Source organism: Vigna angularis, chromosome 9 (genome assembly GCF_016808095.1).
Source record: "Vigna angularis cultivar LongXiaoDou No.4 chromosome 9, ASM1680809v1, whole genome shotgun sequence".
NCBI classification, from domain to species: Eukaryota; Viridiplantae; Streptophyta; class Magnoliopsida; order Fabales; family Fabaceae; genus Vigna; species Vigna angularis.
In genome coordinates this window covers 18,399,692-18,419,319 of record NC_068978.1, presented here as the reverse complement: position 1 = coordinate 18,419,319, position 19,628 = coordinate 18,399,692, and the positions used below count along the sequence as shown (strand labels likewise).

General features: G+C 37.3%; 2 protein-coding genes across 6 annotated transcripts; one reads left to right on the top strand and one right to left on the bottom strand.

Annotated features, from left to right (window-relative positions):
* Positions 1–8,577: 8,577 nt before the first annotated feature.
* On the bottom strand, positions 8,578–16,371 carry LOC128193985 (putative disease resistance protein At3g14460). Of its 5 annotated transcripts, none has more exons than XR_008245192.1 (3): positions 12,458–16,371; positions 11,913–12,044; positions 8,578–9,008 (listed from the first exon to the last, which is right to left on the bottom strand). XR_008245192.1 is itself a non-coding variant. In XM_052868250.1 (3 exons), the coding sequence occupies exons 1-2, from the start codon at positions 16,219–16,221 to the stop codon at positions 12,478–12,480; spliced, it is 3,624 nt and encodes a 1,207-aa protein (XP_052724210.1). In that variant the 5' UTR covers positions 16,222–16,371; the 3' UTR covers positions 8,578–9,008; positions 12,458–12,477. The 5 variants fall into 5 exon arrangements, 4 of the variants coding, with proteins under 4 accessions (XP_052724210.1, XP_052724211.1, XP_052724208.1 ...); XM_052868250.1 differs by lacking the exon at positions 11,913–12,044 and having other exon boundaries at positions 12,458–15,810; positions 15,931–16,371; XM_052868251.1 differs by lacking the exon at positions 11,913–12,044 and having other exon boundaries at positions 12,458–15,800; positions 15,931–16,066.
* Positions 16,372–17,332: 961 nt separating this feature from the next.
* LOC128193905 (uncharacterized) lies at positions 17,333–17,733 on the top strand. Its single transcript, XM_052868097.1, has 2 exons — positions 17,333–17,521; positions 17,608–17,733. Exons 1-2 carry the CDS (start codon positions 17,333–17,335, stop codon positions 17,731–17,733), a joined length of 315 nt encoding a protein of 104 aa, XP_052724057.1.
* The last annotated feature ends 1,895 nt before the right edge of the window (positions 17,734–19,628 follow it).

The window sequence follows — 19,628 nt, the reverse complement described above, 5'->3', positions numbered from 1 at the left end:
TAAATAAAATTCAAAACAGTAAAACTAAATTAAGACAGTAAAAACGAAATTGGTACAATAAACACGAAATTACAGCAACATGAAACTATAAAAACAAATCTGGAAAAACGAAAATATAGAAAATCATTTCAACATATGTCATAAAATATTTTAAGACAAAAGAAATAAAAGAAAATAAAACTTTTCTACCGTGACCCATTCATCTATCAAAATAAATTGAAATTGCAAAAGCTTCTAAAAGAATCACTCTTTAGCTGTCACACTTCATGTATTCCCTTCCAAGAAAATTAAAATTGCAAATACTTCTTAATATAAAAAGAAAACATCCTTGCCGTGACACATCATGTGTTTCATCCAAAGAAAATCAAATTAAGTTGAAAGCTTCCCTTGGTTTCTCTTTTGCCGTAACAATTCATGAGTTGGAACCAAAGTAGATTAAAATAATTGTAATGTTTCTTCCTTCCAACTTGCACTTCCAACAACTATCTTATTTTAATCACTCTAGTTATTTCCCAAAACTATTTGAAATGAAAGCTATCACTGTGTTCTACTCCAACCGTGACACCACATCTGCACCATCTTCATTCAATGTTTAACTAAATAAAAATAAAACTTTCTAGCATTGCAAAGTGTCCATCACCGTGCAGCCCCACATTCACGTGCACACACTTTTCTTTTCCAAAAGAGTTAATTATCTTCTTCCAACATTAACCATTACATGTATTCATCTAAGAAAAAGAAAAACACAAAAGGCATCTCAAGGGCTGGACGGGATAGTGCTCTCCATCTCCAAGAAAACATTCCTACTACTAAATGCAAGAAAATTAAATGTACTCTTCATTCAAATAGAATCCAGCTTTGGAAGCACATGTGCAGCAAGAAAGCATTTCAATTCCCATTGGCTTTAAATCTATTAAAATTCAATACATACAAATAAGAGAATGCATAATCCAGTAGCCTTTTAACGTGATAAACACCTCATATAGCAATGAACACATAAGGAACCATTAAGCTAAATTAAAGAAACATTGGGATTCATTTCTTGATAATTAAAAACGTAATTATTGAAATCTTTTGTCTCTCTTTTTTTTAATGAAACCAACACTTAACTTCTTCCCATAATAATCACCATCCTATTCCAAAAGAAAGCAAAACCGGTGCTGCACCTATGATGAATTCACGTTTCTCTTTATTTTAAAAACAAAACAAGGTGAAAAGGTGTAAAAGAGGGGCTGCTGCTGGACCCAATAACACGGCATTATCTAAAAGAAAGGCAAGCAAAAGCATGTTGATTTTAAAATGAAAACATGTAAGTCTTTTGGACCGTCCAACTCTCTTAAAGCAAAATGAAAGTATTATTGCTGAAATCAAAAGCATACCACACGGTAAACAAACTAAAGGAAGTAAAAGCATAGAAAGCTTCATACACTATACTACTGCAATGACCATTTTTTCGTAAAAATCATGTGCTGGTGGACAAGGCTGCACTTCTTCAAATTTCAAGAATCATGCAGCTATTGTGACCGAGAATCCCACCTCCATGTTCATCCACTTCTTCAAGTATTTTCTCCAAGCAAATCACCGTTCTCAATTCCTCTAAAGTCCATCACATATGCGTCTCTCTTCACCAAGACAGCAGCTTCTCCTCCTCATCTCCACGCTCAGTTCATACTAGAAGTTCTCCTCCTGTTCTGTATCTATTCTCTATTTTTAAGAAGAAGGAATGAATCCGCCCCGAATTTCTGAAAAGAAGGAGTTTTTAAGAGACCTCAGAAATCAGCATGTGTTGTCTCTTTTTGCCATAGAGTAGTGGCTGATCTACCACCTAGTAGCTAGCCTTTTTCATTTTTCTTCAATCAATCCCCTGTGCTTGGATTTAGCTCTCCAATTGGTGTTTCACGGGATGACTTTGTTCTTGGATTTAGCTAACTCAATTGTTGTTTTTGTGTTAACAAAAAAAACAAATGATTCACATAATATCCACGTGCTGTAAGCTAGAGTTCTTCTGGAAGACTTTGTTCTGAGCATATGATTTTGTTGCTAAAGCTTACTATGCCTTTTCTCAATGTAATGTAGCAAACTAAAAAAACGTGACACTTCCTAATTCATGGGCAGTGAAAATTAGCTGATGTGTGCACCTCCAAAAGAAATTAATCTCTAAATTTTTATCCAACAATTCCCTACAATTAAAAATGCAAATAATTAGACTCAGATAATTCAAATTAATTCAAATAAGAATTTCTGGTCAAATTAAACACAGTACAGAAAAATGGGAAAATACTGGATATTTCAGCACACTTTCTTGATTAACTCTAGTGTAATAAACTAAGTGCAGTGGAGAAAATATCAACTCATCATCCCATAACCGGTGGGCTGACTAATATGCTCTTAACCTCGTTGAAGGCTTGCTCACACCGGTCGTCCCAATCAGTACCCGCACTTTTCTTCATGATTCTTACTATCGGCTTTATCCGCTCGGCCAGCTTTGGAATAAAGCGCGACAGTGAAGTCAACCTTCCTACCAACCTCTGAACCTCCTTCAGCTTCTGAGGGCTTCTCATCTCAAGTATCGTCCTGCACTTATCGGGTTTCACCTCTATTCCTCTGGTTGTTAGTAGGAAACCTAGAAACTTTCCCGCTGGTACCCCGAAAGTGCACTTGGCCGGATTAAGGCGCATATTGTACTTACGAACTTGACAGAAAACCTCCGCAAGATCCCTCACATGCTCCTCTACCAAACGACTTGTCACCACCATGTCATCCACGTAGACCTCCATGCATCTACCTATCTGACTGGAAAAGACCCTATCCATCAACCGTTGGTAGGTAGCCCCCGCATTCTTCAAATCGAACGGCATAACCTCATAGCAATAGTTAGACCGCTCGGTGATGAAGGCCGTCTTATCACTGTTCGGGGGAAACATAGGAATCTGATTCTATCCCGAATACGTATCCAGGAAACTTAGCACTTGGAACCCCGAAGCCCTATCCACTAACGCATCAATACTTGGTAGCGGATAAGAGTCCTTGGGGCAAGCTTTGTTGAGATCCGTGAAGTCTATACACATTCTCCACTGCCTGCTTGACTTCTTCACCATCACAACGTTCGTCAGCCAAGTTGTGTACTTGATTTCACGGATGAAATCTGCCTCCAATAGCTTTTTTACCTCAACCGCCACCACCAATCTCTTCTCTTCCCCCATTCTTCTTTTCTTTTATGCCACCGGTCAGGCCTCTTTGAACAATGCCAGCTTATGTGACATAATCTTGGGGTCGATCCCTGGCATGTCGGTTGCAGTCCAAGCAAACAAATCCTTGTTCTTCTTCAACTCCGCACCTATCGACCTAGCTTGCTCCTCCTCCAACTCACTCCCAATGGTAGTAACATGTTCCTCCTTCCGCCCAAGGCTGAAAGGCCTTGTTTCTCCCATTGGTTCCATCCGATCATCGGTATTAGTTCTCGGATCTAGATCCGCCATGGCTACCTCCGATCGTCTTCTCCTCTGTCGGTTGAGTGGATCAGACGAGGATGGCTGAACCTTCAACCCGGCCACATAACATTCTCTGGCAATCCTCTGGTCGGACCAAACGGTGCAAATGGTTCCATTGTCCGACGGAAACTTTAGTGTGAGGTGAGGCGTGGAAACAATCGCCCTGAATGCATTCAAGCATGGTCGGCCCAACAACACATTCTACGATGTGTTTGCGTCTACCAGTAAAAACCTAGTCTTCAACTCCTTATTCCGCTCGATTCCCAAGCAAGTTCTCATATCTATATATCCTCTCGTATCCACTCTCTCCCCCGAAAATCCTACTATCTGCTCGTTGTACGGGGCTATCAGGTCCTCGGATATGTCCATCTGCTAGAATGTCTTCCAATAAAGAATGTTAACAGAACTTCCTTGATCTACCAACACCTTTCCTACATTGTACCGAGCAATAACAGTTGTTATTACCATCGGATCGTCTTGATCTGGATCAGGAGCATGAAAATCTTCATCGGTGAACGTGATTGGCGGCATAGAGCGCTTCCTCACATCCACCCGGTGAACACTTTTAAGCTCCCTTAGGTTTCCTTTCCTCACCGACGCCGATGACCCTCCAGCAAAACCTCGAGAAATAGTGTTTATCGTGCCACACAACGATCGGTCATGGCTACGACTTCTACTCCGCCTACGATCCGGGCGTCTATCATCTCTCCTATCATTTCGTTCCACCCTCGCCCTCCTGGGTGGGCTTCTCGCTCTTCGTTCCTCCTTGACGAACTTTTTCAGGTGACCCACCCAGATCAGCTCTTCCACCTTATCCTTCAACACCGTACAATCTTCGGTGTTATGCCCTATATTTAAATGATAGGTACAATGTTTAGTTCCGTCCGCCTTGGGTGATGACCGAGAAGGTCTTACACGAATCAAGTCTGCACTCAGGGCTTTATGTTCCTGGTTCTCTTTCCTCAGTGATTCTGTTTCGACAACAAGGTCGTCGTATTTTCTCTTCAATGCAGCGTTGGACTTTTGAACATTCTCCATTATGCGTCGAGCTTCTTCCAGTAGTTCCTCAAAATCCTTTTGTTTTTGTTCACACTGAGAATGAGCGGCGATGGATTCTTTCAGTTGTGCCTGAGCGTTTTGTAGCTCAGTTTTCAGGGTACCTCTATCTGAGGCGTAAACTAGGTGCCAAGCCGCCAGTGTCGTTCGACAAGCTAATTCCATAGTACTATCGGTCAGTTGTTGCTCTGACATGTTCTCAATCACACCCCTCTCGACGTCATCCATATTGAAGTCTATTTTGTGACCTAGACAAAAGGCCGAGCTCCAAAGATTTTCCGGGAGCGACCGGGGGGGGGGGGGGGGGTTCATCAGTACTCTTGCCCTTTTTCGCGACATCCCTTTTCTCAACGCGTAGTCCACCTTTCCTTAATGGCTAGCGCTTGGCACATTAGGGCAAAGGCCTGAATGTATCCCCAATTGTTAGGATGCAGTTGTGAGGAGGCAACGTTTAACACCTTGAATACACCCATCTGGAACTCAGTAAAGGGAAGCCTTATATACATATCATAAAACATGCAGGAATCAGCAAAAAAGAAATCAGCTGAAGAATTACCCTTGTCATGGAAAATCCTCTCATTTCCTCTACAGGCACACAGCCTAATGAAGGAGCTACAATTTAGGGTTCTAAGTATGCAGTTGGTTTCTACTCAATCTCGTAGTGTTAATTTATTACAAAATAGGCTACGGAAATCACTTACATCGTGAGAGGCCCACTCGTATCCGCTGACGCTGAGCAAAGATGAAGATAAATCTTCTTCTTCCTCAAGGCCTTCAGCCACGACATTGTCGTAAACAAAGGCACTCTCACCACTAAGAATGATGGTGGTGTCGCAATGAACTCCGACTGATGCTACTTCAACGGTGCCCAACGCCTCAATGACGTCACCCTGCCCCTTTCCTCCCATTGATTCAGAAAAAAAATTTAAAATTACAGAAGGATTCATTATTACCTGAAGAGTGCAAATGAAGTGAGAGTTGAATGGAGAGAAAATGGCCGACGATTTGAGAAAGAAGGAAGTTTTCCAAAGAAGTGACGGTTGAGTAACCAAATGATTTCAAATATCTTTTTGCATTTATGAGGGGTAACTGACATGCCTAAAAGCAATATGTGTTGTAGGTAGGATTAAGTTTGATCTTGCGGTCTTGCTTACGAGACTCTACAACTGCCTTGAAGGCGGGAATTCCAAATGATTATCTGAAAAAGTGTCACATCCTCAACTAACAATGCACAGTAAGAGGTCCTAACATCGGACGCTTATCATAAGTCCTATAGTTAACCATTCCATACAACCAAACGGTTAACTCGGACTTGGGGGGCATATGTATGGTACATGGTCTAGACCGAGTGATTGGAGTATTGAGCCGATCGGTCTAGTTAAACGTTATGTCTACATTGGGCCAAAGGTTGAGTGGCTCGTATTAGGCCGTAACAGAACTAGGGCAGGAATGGGCTAATAAGTTTAATTGGGCTAAATCCAGCAAGATATGGCCAATGAGCCAATGATATGATTCGGCAGGTAATAAAATAATACTTTAATGATGTTAACACTATCTAGTTAAAGATATTGATAAGCTATTTATTAACAACCGATTGGACAAAAGATAAGTTTGCTTTTATTTGATCTATGAAACACTTATAAATACAGTGACAAGGCCAAAAGCTAGTGTTAACTACAAAACAAACGGCAAGTGCATCGGTTGCAGCGTAGCAAGTGATAAATATCGTTCTCTCTCAAGGGACTTGTGCAACACATGACAATTCTTCCTTTTATAACTCAATTAGACATCAAAGTGCACAAAATAACACAAGAAACTCTTTTTGGTATTTTAATAAACAGTTGGTGTGCAAGAAATTTAACATAGAGTATTTACAATGGTTGGACTTTGGTGTTGAAGGCACTTAGAAATGAATAGACTAGAAATTATATGAAAAGACATTGTTAAGGTTAGGTTTCACCAATTCACTCTTGTGCAAACATAATTTCATCTCCTTTCCATCAATTAACTAAAGTTAATCCACAAAATTACTCTAGAGGTTGGAAGAAGGAAGCGCACGTATGGAAGGTTAGTCTCTCAGCCCTAGACAAATATATACCGAAACAATTATCAAATTGATGTAGCTTAACATTTTCAAAATATGTATATATAATAATTTTATAGCAAATCTATACAGCGTTTTTATTCCAAAAAAAGAAATTTTGTTAGATTTATATCTTAACAAACTATTACAAGTTTTGGTACCCAAATTCACTTTTGGATTCTAAATTTCAAATAGTCATCACAATATTACAAAAAAAGAAATAGGGTAGATTCAAAATTTACAAAATAAAATCACAAAGATGAAGTTTACAATATGATGTCAAGCTTCCTTATTTTTAGAAGAATTTGGTAGTAATATACTAAAAAAATAATTCTAGAATTATTTTTCTCCTAATAAGAACACATAAAATCTTGAGATTAAAAAATAAATAGTGGAAAGAAAATTACCTTAAATTAGAAGAAGAGGTAGTATGAAACAAAAATATGAGGAAGAAGAAAGAAAAACTTGGTTTACTTTCTGTGTGTTAAGAATGAAAAATGAGAGAGGTCGAGAATGACTTGTTGTTTTCAAAGCACTTTCCTTAAAACTCAAGCTTTCAGCAAAATGAAAAAAAAAAGTAATTTTCCTCCTTTTGTTTCAAGTGGTCGTAGAGTTGTATTGTATATAGTGTTGGGTACAAACAAAGTCCCACATGAGATAAAATAAGAGATGAACATGCGTTTATATACACATAACATACCTCCATTGATAAAAGGCCTTTTGAAGTGGTACCAAAAGCAAATCCGTGAGGACTTGGCCCAAAGCAAACAATATCTTATCACTGTGGAGATATCTATGTGTATGTGTGTATGTTGAACCTCCCTACAAATGGTATCAAAGCCAGGTTCAAATCTGGTGATCGGGCTTAGTTGAGTAAGTCCCTCCATGAATAGGTGAAGCCCTAGCAGGTGGCCAAGCTTGGAAGTGAATCATGAGAGGTGGGAGCAAGAGATGCTCAGTGTTTGGCCATGGGTTGTGAAAGAGAAGTGTTGACCATGGTGTACTCGAGGATAAGAAAAAAGACTTTCGTTGTAGGGGAGGTGGTCCTTTGTTTGAGGGGAGGATGTTGGGTACAAACAAAGTCCCACATCAGATAAAATAAGAGATGAACATGAGTTTATATACACATAACATACCTCCATTGATAAGAGCCTTTTGGAGTGGTACCAAAAGCAAATCCGTGAGGACTTGGCCCAAAGCGGACAATATCTTATCACTGTGGAGATATCTATGTGTATGTGTGTGTGTGTTGAACCTCCCTACATATAGTTGATTATTTTTCAGCCACATCAATATTGATCTCGTCCTAGGATGATATGACACATAACAAAACAAAATATGTCTTAAGTACCTACACCTAAACATGTTCAATTTGTATAGTGACTATCACTAAGAGGTCTAATCAATTACCTATTGGTCCACCAGAGCTAATAGGTACTTATTACTCTATAACTTAGCAAAATATAATCAAACACTGAGTTAAACAAGATGAATGAATGTAAGACCTGAGAAAATGTAGTAATTAGGGAATTAAGTGATTGAAGTTTTGAATGTTATTGTTTGGTAATTGGTGTGAAGTTTAGGTGTATTTTAGAATTGCAATTGCTATGTTAATTATTTCATTATTTTATTATTAAAGTACAACACATGATTGATACATGATAATTGGGTTATTTGTGTGTGTGATATTCTCAATGTGATGTGTTGGCTTTTTAATGGAAGGGTGGTTTAGAAGTGAATGAGTGTGGGTGAATTGGTGAAGTATAAAATTTAAAACTTTCAAAATCTTTTTCACCAAAAATGATGCCTTTATAACTTTCTTGAAATGCAAGGTAAAAGACTTGTTTATGCAGCGGAAATTAAATCGATTGAGTAAAGTAAGAAGTCGACTGAATAAGAGAGTATAGGGATAGAAAGATCAAACACTGAGTTTTTATACTGGTTCAGCCAAGCCTACATCCAGTGTCCTTCCAACCAAGGGAAACCAATGCACTATAATGATCAAAGTTTTTACAACAAGGCTTTTATAGCGACCTCACGTCAAAAATATAAAACATCTTTCTAACCCTCTAATCAAAATATAGGCAGTATACAAACAAACTAGCAGCAAGAATCCCCTCTCCTGTAGTCTAAACCCTTTGAGTCACCCTCAAAGTCAAGAACGCAACACGCTCTTCTTCCTGTAATCACAACAATGAACCTTAATCCATTCTTCACAAGATTGTAGCCTCTGATCTCTTAGTTACACCCAATGTGCAGATATGATCAGCCTTTGTACGCGCAATTAATTTGCTCTTCAAGAATCCACAAGTAGATGATCACCACGGTCACTTCTTGTTTCTTGGAGCTCTTTCTCTCTTTGTGTAAGAATGCACTTTCTGCAAAAAAGATCACAAACTGTTAGATTCACAAAAGTTCTTACAGAAATCAAATTCGAGTCAATTTATAGTTAAACACAACTTTGACGCATTTTAATCGACTAAGCTACTAATGCAGTCGAATATAGCAATTATGTTATTGCAGTTAACAACAATCAATGTAGTTAATTGAATGTACAATTAATGCATTCGAATTTCATTTAATGCTTGTGTCAACACCCAATTTCGTCCGGGTTAATATAATTTATCAAAAATAAATAAAAAAAAAACATAAAAAAAACAAAATGAAAAATACTATTTATTTTACTTTTTGCACCCCCAAATTTTCTTTTAAACACTTAATCCAATGGCCCAAAATAATCTCTTACTTTTTTACTTTCTAATCACCTCTTTTCTCTTATTACACCCCACTCTCCACATCACCATCCACATCACCCTCCACATCTCATTCCACATCATCTACCTTTTTCATTTACTTTTGCCACATCATTTCCATATTAATTTTATATATCAACTTTTCTAATTATTTCACTTACATTTTTTAATTATATCTTCTCCATCAACATTTTTTATTATTATCCATTTTTCTCCACCTTATTTTTCCACCCACTTTTTATATTATTTCTTTCACTTATTTTCCACATTAACTTTTACTATTCACTATATTTTATTTTACCTAATTTCTCCACCAACTTTTTATATTATTTCTTCTACTTAATTTCCACACCTAATTTCTCCACCAACTTTTTATATTATTTCTTTCACTTAATTTCCATACCTAATTTCTCCACCACCTTTTTTATATTATTTCTTTCACTTAATTTCCACACCTAATTTCTCCACCAACTTTTTATATTATTTCTTTCACTTATTTTCTACATTAACTTTTACTATTCACTATATTTTATTTCACCTAATTTTTCCACAAACTTTTTATACTATTTCTTTCACTTATTTTCCACATTAACTTTTTCTATTCACCTTTTTTTAATTCATCTAAATTTTCCACCAACTTATTATATTATTTTTATTCATCAACTTTCTTCATCCTTAACTCTATAAATACCTACATTCTCTTCACTTCACACACACAATTACATAATATCCATCTATTCTCTCTAAAAATCTCTTCATTCCATCCCAAAACTCTACTTCATTTTTCTCTCACATTTTAGTATCTCTATATACATAATAAATCCCATACCCCATTTCTACTACAAATTCATCTTCTTCACCATCAATCTACCTCTTCTCACAACTTATTACAAGCAAAGTATTGCTTCATCTTTCAAATCTTTAACAAGGTACACATTTTCTTTTCATTCTATTTATATGCATTTTGATCATTTTTTTTAATTTATCCAATTTTCTACCTTATCTTATGTTTTTTTTTTCACAATTTTATGTTATAGACATTTCAACTCGTCTCTCTTCTTAATAAAAAGAAAACTAAAATATAAAAATTAAAGATAAAAAGAAAAATACAAAATAAAAAAATAAAAAAATTAAAAATTACAAAAATATGTTTTAAAGGTGTAGGCACATGTGTGATCGCACGCATCGTCCTTATGCCAAAAACCTTTTCTCTTTCTTCAAAATCCCAAAAATATGTTTTAAAGGTTTAGACACATATGTGATCGCACGCATCGTCCTTGTGCCAAAAACCTTTTCTCTTTCTTCAAAAAAATGTCAAAAATACGTTTCAAAGGTTTAAGCACATGTGTGATCGCACGCATCGTCCTTGTGCTAAAAACATTTTCTCTCTTTTAAATAAAATTACAAAAATATGTTTTAAAGATTTAGGCACATGTGTGATCGCACGCATCGTCCTTGTGCTAAAAACCTTTTCATTCTCCTAAATAAAAAATACCAAAAAAATATAAAATCTTCAAAAACTAAAAAACACCTATTTTTCAAACTACAAACAATATCGCCTTGCCAGAACTACGTGATCCTTGATTCTCCATCAAAAGTGGAGATACGTAGGAGCAAGGCCAGTCCTTGTCAGGTTCACTTCCCCAAAAATCCAAAATCATTTCAAAACAAATCTCTCAAACAATTTTCTCAAGCAGTTTTTAAACGAACTACGGAACCCTGATTTCTCATTCTGAATGAGAATACGTAGGAGCAAGGTCAATCCTTGTCGGGCCCAAAAAAAACTAAAAAAATATTGTTTGTTTCTTTAGAGTTTTATTTTAGGGGATAGTTAAACATTTTGAAAACCACATCATATTCGCGTATTTAATTAAAGGTACTGCCTTATGGCAGGCGTTGTAGGGTGCTAATACCTTCCCTACACGTAACCGACTCCCGAACATAGAATCTCATTTTCGTAGACCATGCTTTATCATTTTATGGTTTTTCCGTAGTTTTCCAGAATAAACTATGGTGGCGACTCCAAATCTCTTTTTCAAAACCGTATTATCTTTTTCGGATCGCCGTCCCGTCGCGATTCCGGTTGCGACAGCTTGGTCAACATATTTAAAAATATAGTCGTTGTGACAGTTATATCAAACATTAACAGATATTCAAAACATAACAAACTGCATGTAATCGACTTAATAACAGAGTAAAATAGTTTTGAAAACTTTTCTCTTTAAAAAACTCTCACAGCACACTGAAAAAGTTCGTGCAAAGACACGAGTTTTAATCGACTCACCATAATGAAAACGACTTAAAACTGTTGTTTTGCCACACAATTTAAGTTCTACAAAAGTACTTGTGGTTTTTCTTTTCCAAAAACATGTGTCATACATTCATGTATAAAATCACACATATAACACAGTGAAATGCAATGAACAACATAAACAACACAATCATATTCTCAAAAACGCATATAACATGTAAACATATAACATGTAACACCCTCTTCAAATGCATAATAAGCACAATGAGAAATTCAACCTCTGCATGCTGGGATATAGCTTTCAGATGCATTCAACCCAAATCTATAAATCAAACACAAAAGTGATGACCTCGTAGAGGACAGTACATTACAATGGACAGCTGCAGTTTAACCAAGCCAATCCAGAATGACTGAAAAACAAATACCACCCTTCAGCCATGAATTTAATTTTGACCTCAACCAGCTGTTTTATTAACTATTATATAAAACAATTATAAACTTGTGTTTAGAAAACAATAATGAATTCATCACAATACTAAGCAGAATCTTGACACTGACCACACAGAAAAAGTGTCAAAAAAATTGAAAGACCATTACTCACTTCTGCTGTGACTACGTTTAATCGAAAATGATAGGAATGCTCACGGAAAATAACATACATACAAAATGTTAGGTTTCCTTTACACTAGCAATTCCAGTCAAGTATGAAACTGAACAATTAACTAATTTAAGACTGGTAATATGACAAGAAAGGAGATAACACAGACAAAAATAGTTTTCAAGAAGTTAGAGGTTGATGATGTAAGGAAAGAAGGAGAATTACCTTCTCATTATCCATGCTCGTTAAATCCATCTACCGTCAATGTTTATCCCACGGATATGGCAGATTTTAGGCCAAATTTGGCGGTCCGTATTGTGGCATCGTTGTTTCAGCAAGGGACATTTATATATCATTAATTTTATTAGAGAGAGAGGCAGTTTTTCTCCCGCAATATTCTCCAGCTTTTGACACCTTATAATGCTTAATTGTTGGAGTGATGTGACATGGAGAAGGCCCTTGCAATCCAACGTTTCCAGACTAGACAAACCAATTAGATCCAGAGATATAAGGGAGGGAGGCAGCAAACTCTCCTTTGGAAAGGATTTGATGCCATCACATGGACCCCACACACTGAGAGAGGTAACCATGGCCATCGATTTCCATCCTAGGCCCCTCAATAGTTTCTCACAATTGCTGATAAGAACTGTTCTCAAGTTAGGTGGCATACCTCCTCCAGGGAATGACTCAATTTGTTGACAGTTGGAAATTGAAAGATATTCCATCTTTGGGACAAGAGTTCCCATGCGATCGGACAACGACTTCAACTTGTCACAATCATAAACACTGAGACGAGTCAAATTGGGCATACACAATTCTTCTACCGGGAATGATACAAAGTTGGGACAGTGGTCAATCGTAAAAGTGTTCAGTCTCTTCGAAATCTCTGACCCTGAGACCAAAAGTGATTCCATATTTTCACAGTTTGTGATTTGAAGACTAGTGAGATTTGGGAAGATAGCCAATGGAAGGGACGTGAGCGAATCACAACTATTAATTATTGAAAGTGATTCCAGTAATTCGTGTTTGTGTTGCAACGGGAATTTCAGTTTGTTTATACCTCTGATATCAAGAGTTTTCAAAGATGCAGGAAGACGACCACCTCTAAAAGATATGTCTGACGAACAATTTTGTAATTTCAAAGATTGCAGGCAAGTAGGTTGGATGTTAGAGATGGCCTCCATCATGGACTCCACCATTGGGCCTCCTTCTACTTCTATACTTTCTACCAAAAGAGGAAACTCACGAAACGCTACTTTCTTGCATTTACGTATGTCTAGTGTCCGAAGGGTGAGAGGCCCTGGGACAGAAGAGACAAGAAGCTCGCAATATCTAATCCTGAGTGTTTGCAGAGCAGGAAGGTGATTTGGCAGATCTCCCTTTAGTTTGGAGCACTCTTCTATCCACAGATTCTTGAGTACAGGAAAAGCTTCTAAATCAAAAGCATTCCACACCTCCCAACAAGGCATATTAGAAATGTGTAGAGATTCAAGGGATGGAAAGGGCGTCACAGATGAACAATCATCCTTCTTATAAAAGCCTGTATCAATTGTCTTCACCGAATTCATGTTTGAAATAAGAAGGTTACGGAGAGACGGTAGTTGCCCAAGTGAAGGAAGCATGCAACAGTTGTTACAATTAAATAAATCTATACTTGTCATGTAGAGGTAGGAAAAATTCCCCACCCATTCCGGAAATCTGGTTCCTTTATAACCGTTTATTGACAACGATTCCAGGTCTTGGTGAGGTTCTAACTTGCTGAGTACATCTAACTCAACTTGGAAGTCGATGCTATTGTCATTAGCTATAGACCATTCCAAGTATAGATGGCTAATATGATTCTTATCCATTATCCTGGCCTCTAATGCTTCTTCGCCTTTGGTAACATTCTCTAATTTCTTAATATAAAACCTACCATGGAGATTTTGAAGTCCTCCCAGTTCTTTGATGCTATTCTTTATATGCTTGCCCACAACATAACAATCCAAGGTGCGTAATTGATTTAGTTTCCCCATTCTTTTAGGCATCTCTTTTATGGGAGTACCAACAATTTCAAGATGACGCAAGTTTACAAGATTTTGCATGGAACTAGGCAACTTAGTCAGCTTAGAGCAATAAGACAACTTCAAAGTTTGTAGATTGCACAAATTACACAGTGACTCCGGCAGAGTTTCTATACTTGTATGAGAGAGATTTAGATAACGCAAATGTATCAATTGACCAACTGAATCAGGCAGAGCAAGTTGACTTCCGAAGTTCCAAAGCGATAAAACTCTCAAGTACTTAAGCCTTGACACTATAATACGCGGTGCCTTTTCGTTGTTGAATGGGGAATCTTTATAATCGATTAGCAAGAAAGTTCTTGGAAATTTTACTGTGTCAAAAGCTTCAATATCCGAGACTGGGTCACTGAATCTTGTTAATGACAAATGCCGAGTCTTTCTGTCTATATTGGTTTCTTTCCCAAGTTCATCTGTTCTGAAATAGAAGTCCCCACCAAGAAATGTTGCTAGATCATGAATGAGGTCGTGCATTACAAAGTAAGCACCCCCACTCCGACTTGAATATTGAAAAAAGCATCTCGATACCAAATCATCAAAATACTCTTGACCAACTCCTTCTAAAGTCTTTCCTTTTTTCACTGCTTTTATAAGATCTTCAGCCATCCACTGCTGGATCAGTTCATCTTTTTTAAATTCATAATCTTTGGGGTACAATGAGCAATAAACGAAACACCGTTTTAAATGTGGAGGGAGATAATTATAACTGATTCTGAGTGCTGGAATAATTTTACACTGATTTTCAGGAAGTTCCCAAATGTCACTTTGAAGTACATTATTCCAATCCCTAATAGTCTGCTTTCTTCTCAACATTCCTCCAAGTGACTGTGCGGCTAACGGCAACCCGTTGCACTTTTTAACAATCTCCTTTCCAATCTTTTCTAGAGTTCCTCTAGTCTCACTGGCTTCTGAGAGAGGAAATGCATGGTTTGCAAACACCGACCAACAATCTTCATTTGACAATTTGTTTAGATGATATACTTCAACAGTATGAAAAGGCACTGCAGCCGCTACATTTTCATTGCGGGTTGTGATCAGAACTTTACTGCCCCTATTCCCGCTTAGAAATGGTTTTGTAAGACTACTCCAATTGTCACAATCCTCGATCCAAACATCATCCAACACAATCAATAATCTTTTACCTTTCAGTTTGTCCATCAACTCAAGTTGAAGAGCATTTAGATCACTCAATTTGCAAGGCTTTCGGGTAATTTCCTCTATCATGGTTCTTGTGGCCCTCACAATATCAAATATATCAGAAACACAAACCCATGCCTTTAAATCAAATATATGCTGCTGCAATTTGCCATCGTTGAACACAGATATTGTCAAAGTGGTTTTTCCAACCCCACCCATGCCTACAATAGGGATCACAGACACTTTTTCACCATTGGTGCTATCCTCTAACACCATCTTCATTATGGCCTCCTTATCTTTCTCTCTACCATACATAGCATATCCATCTTCCAAAGATGTTGGCTGAGCTTTCCATGGCTGGTAGCTCTCCACTGGAATCTCCTTCAAATCAAGACTCTCTTTTTGTTTTAAAATGTCATCTAATCTTTCAACAATGTCTTCCAACTTACTAATACTAACAATCTTCTTCGTTTTGAAAAGGCGAGAAAATGAATTGCTTACCTCCTTTTGAGTAGCAGCTTTAGTAGAAACTTCATCAAGTAAGTCATCAACCTCATAGACAACATCTCTGAGAAGATCGAGCCACTCTTTGACATTGGAGTCTGCGATTTGTCTCTTCTCAGCATCAGCAAGCACAACTCTAACAACTATGAGCTGTGTTTTCACCTTTTGAAGCAACTTGTCGGGCTTTTTTCCTCGGATAAAGTTGAGAACCTCAGGGGAGGCCAGCCTGTCGAAAAGAACGTCAATGAAAGCAGAAAGGAGCGCACCACCTACCACAGCTAATGCCATGATCTCAACACAAAACAAGTGATGATCAGAGTAGCAAACAAAAACGCAAAGGAAAGGAATTGGCTGCAAGAAACTGGGCTGGTTCTGGATGAGTTGAACTGATAGGAGGAGAGTTCTCTTCTCTTCTCTTCGTTTCTACTTTCTAAGCTCCGTCCGTACCTGTCATCAAAATAAACCGTTGGATATATACTAAAAGTTTTAACGGTTGAAATTGAAGATGCTTAGTTGAAAAGTCTACTGGTTTGTCGTTTTCAAAGATAGGGTTCATGGTCGGATGCCTCTTGAAAACTTCCCATTGATATATTAATTAAAAATTCAACTGCTGAGAATCAAGATAAATGAAATAGTTTTTCATTTTGTAGAAGTATTTCTAATCTAATTAATTTTACCTACCTTTTTGCTTATTTGCTTTCCTACAAGTATATAGGAAAAATAATTATACAATTTAATCAGTTGAGTTTTTAATTTTTTCTTTTATATATTATTTAAAGTTAAATTGGAATTTTGGATTGTAGATGCTGGTCGTGGCAATTCTATCTAGTATATAAAGTGAAGTTCAAGTGTTTTGTCAACTTCAGGAACTTTTCACTGGGAAAAACATGATTCAGTAAAGATCGATTAGGTTGATTGATTTTGTTAGATATCAGGTTTGGCATTCTTTTTTCTTCCATCACATTCATTTCATTGGTGATCTGTTTCTAAACCCAAATTCAGTTTCTCAAAAACCAAATTCAGTGTTGAAATCGAAGTGCAGTGAGCAGTTTCACAACACTGATCATAAAAAAAAAGTTTAATACCTTTTTTGGTTCCTCTTTATAAGGAAAATGTTCAAATTCGTCTTACTTTTTTTAAAAAGTTCAATGTGGTCCCAATTTGTGAAAAAATGTACAATTAAATCCTTTTTTGTCACAACATTAAATATTTAACGATTCAGCTGACAACATGGAGTGATCTGTGCAACGTGGCTGTTAGGTTCATAACGTAGCAGTGATAGTGTTTTTCATTAAAGTTCACATGGCAGTGACAGTGATTTTCATTAAATAAATGCTTAGGGTTTGGTTTCCTCCGAATTGGTCTTTAAGGATTGGGAAGTGTTTGGGGAGACATAGGAATGGGTTCCCAAGGGTGTTCTTCGTTTTCGAAAAGCTGGGCCAAAGGATCTTCTCGTTCGTCCCATGGTGGTGCTTGTAGGGGATGTGGGTTAATCCCTACTTGTTACTGTAGTGATATTGCAGTAATCAAAGTGGCTAGAACTACGAAGAATGCTGGGAGAAATTTTCGGGGTTGTCCTTATTACAAGGTTTGAAGTATACCCTTCTCAGTTAATGTTTTCTTGACTTGACTTGATGCATTTGTTCATAGATTCCCTAACATGGTGAATAACAGGGTGGATCTTCAATTGGGAGCTGCTGTAACTTTTTCAAGTGGTGTTGTGAAGACAATGTCGATGAAAAAGATTGCACAATTCTGAAGAGAATAAGTGAGCTGGAAAATGCAGTGAAGGATTTGTAGAAAATGCAGAAAAGGATGAAGTTGTTAGTTGTAGCTTTGTGTGTGTATTGTGGTTGACCTTGTCATTTTCAAGTTGTGTTTAGGTTGATTTAGTTAGATCATGAATTTCGGTGTTTGTTATAAGTTGTCTTAATACCTGTTATGTATTTGGATGTTTGAAAAAAGTACGTTGACAATGCGAAGGTGTTTTGGCTGGTGTAACATCAGTTATGCAATGCAATGTACAAAATGTTGGAATCAGTCCCCCATTTGGTTTAAAAATATTGAAATAGGTCAACCCAATAATGCATATGATAATGACTAATGGCACATATTACAAATCTAAGTACAAGCTTTGACCAAAACATGATGAAACCACCTTGATTCATTAAATAAAGGCAGTACATAATCCCTCCATTTCATGTAAAGACACATAATACCTCCAATACATCATACCTCCAATACATATCAGTTGACCAACATAAAAGACAATACATATCTGTCACCAAAGTAATAGTCAATACATATAACCTCCAATTCATCTAAAAAGACAATACATGTTTGTGACCAAAGTAAAAGACAATACATATAACCTCCAATTCATCTAAAAAGACAATACATGTATGTGACCAAAATAAAGACAGTACAGTACATAATAAAGCAATTCATCTATCTATCTATCTTTTCTTCTGACTCTGAATTTTGTTGGACGAGATGATTGGGAACTTGGAGGTGGTTGTGATGGTTGTGTTGTTTCTGCTGACTGGATTGTTTGTGCTGGCTGGGTTGCTTCTGGTGGCTGGGTTGCAACTGCTGGCTGGGTTGCTTCTGCTGGCTGGGTTGCTTCTGCTGGTTGGGGCCGTAAAGGGCAGTTATTCCTGTTGTGCTTTCTCTGACGACAAATGCTACACTTTTTCCTATGCCCTCCAACACCCATTTGAGTGTCGTCCTTAGTTAACTCCCATGCCTCCAACTTTCTTTTTTCCTTTGGCCTCCCAGGCAACTTCCTTATCACTAGTGGTAGTACATCATTGAAATTTGTGGTTTGCCATAGTTGGGGACCATTGAGTGGAAAAATTATGGACGCATACACCTCTTCATATGTGGATCTTCTGAAGCAAGTGGGTATAAAATTTTTTGGATCAATATTACAGTAGTTCATTGCTGCAATTGCATGACAACATGGGATGCCACTGATCATCTACTTTCTGCAACTACACTCTTTAGTGTCCAGATCCACTGTGAACTTGTTCCCAACGGATGAAGTGTGCCTAACCTCAAAATTCTTTCGTGCAGCCCAACTGAAAGAAATGAAGCACATGAACAATGAACGTAAATAACAAAATGTATATAAACTGTGGTGATAAAATTACCTTGGCAGCCAAAATCTTGACAAATTACATTCATTCTGAACTCTCTTCTTTATCTTTGGGCATATTGTGAAGTCCATAGATGCCACCTTGCTTTTGTTGGTGGCCCACCTTTTCATGAGATACACTCTGATATCCTCCATCATTGTGATAATTGGTTTTCCTCTTGCATGAATGACAACATTGTTGAAAGCTTCATTGATGTTGTTATCAAGGGTATCACACATTGGTTGACCTGTGAAGCGAGACCTTGACCAAAACCTGTTGCACAAAAGAATTCTCAAATGGGTTACAATGCATCTATGACACTAAAGTGTATATAATGGATAATGGGTTACCTTGGGGGAATGCCTATGAGGTATTTATATGCTTCAACATTGACTTCTTTAATTTTCAGCATTTCTCTCTCCCAAGCCTGGGGATATGTGCTGGTTACAACACTCCACATCAGATTTTTTAATACCTGCCCACCAAACCTTTTCCTAAAGTTTGCATAGAGGTGCCTTAAACAGTACCTTTGTTCTGCCCGAGGCAGAAGCTCCTGGA

Excerpts from the sequence above, each read along its gene's own strand:
- LOC128193985 (XM_052868248.1), bottom strand. The coding sequence starts at position 16,221 with ATGGCATTAGCTGTGGTAGGTGGTGCGCTCCTTTCTGCTTTCATTGAC.
- LOC128193905 (XM_052868097.1), top strand. The coding sequence starts at position 17,333 with ATGGGTTCCCAAGGGTGTTCTTCGTTTTCGAAAAGCTGGGCCAAAGGA. Across the intron at positions 17,522-17,607 it reads GGGGTTGTCCTTATTACAAG|GGTGGATCTTCAATTGGGAG; the intron begins GTTTGAAGTATA and ends GGTGAATAACAG.